The sequence below is a fragment of the Fulmarus glacialis genome, unplaced genomic scaffold, assembly GCF_000690835.1.
Source record: "Fulmarus glacialis isolate BGI_N327 unplaced genomic scaffold, ASM69083v1 scaffold43584, whole genome shotgun sequence".
In the NCBI taxonomy this organism is placed as follows: Eukaryota; Metazoa; Chordata; class Aves; order Procellariiformes; family Procellariidae; genus Fulmarus; species Fulmarus glacialis.
The window spans coordinates 309-721 of NW_009206940.1; the positions used below are offsets into that span (position 1 = coordinate 309).

Consider the following 413-nt stretch of genomic DNA (forward strand, 5'->3'; position numbering starts at 1 on the left):
GTGCCGGACGCTGGCTTTTTGAATGACTTTGAGGATATCGGTGTAGTCGGGAAAAGCTTCGGGGCGGTTGATGAAGCGTTCGATGCGGCGGTTGACCTCGGGATAACGGGTGCCGCGATACTGGATGCGTTGTTCGATGACGCGGCCCGTCAAACTGCTGCATTGCTTGAGTTGGCAAAGGCGTTCGAAAATCCGCATCATTTTCCGTTTGAGCCGGCTTTCCTGCAGGTAGGTCGAGTCCTCGCTGTCCAACTCGGCCAAATCCAACTCTCGTTCTTGCAACCGTCGGATCTCACCCATGTAGACGCGAAGGAGGTTCTCCAAATAACGGATTTGACGTTTGGAACCGCCGGGAGGGCGGGAAGATGAGGAGGGGGAAGCGGGGGGCCGGGAAGGGGAGGAAGCGGGGGGTC

General features: G+C 57.9%; 1 protein-coding gene across 1 annotated transcript in view; it reads right to left on the reverse strand.

Annotated features, from left to right (window-relative positions):
• The window catches only part of LOC104075424 (death domain-associated protein 6-like), a gene marked incomplete at both ends in the record, with an annotated part of 560 nt that extends 194 nt beyond the window's left edge, over positions 1-366 (reverse strand). Inside the window, 1 exon segment of the mRNA XM_009575919.1 lies at positions 1-366. This exon segment is cut by the window's left edge and continues 21 nt beyond it. Within this exon segment, the coding sequence (XP_009574214.1) occupies positions 1-366 (366 nt within the window).
• Between the last annotated feature and the right edge of the window lie 47 nt (positions 367-413).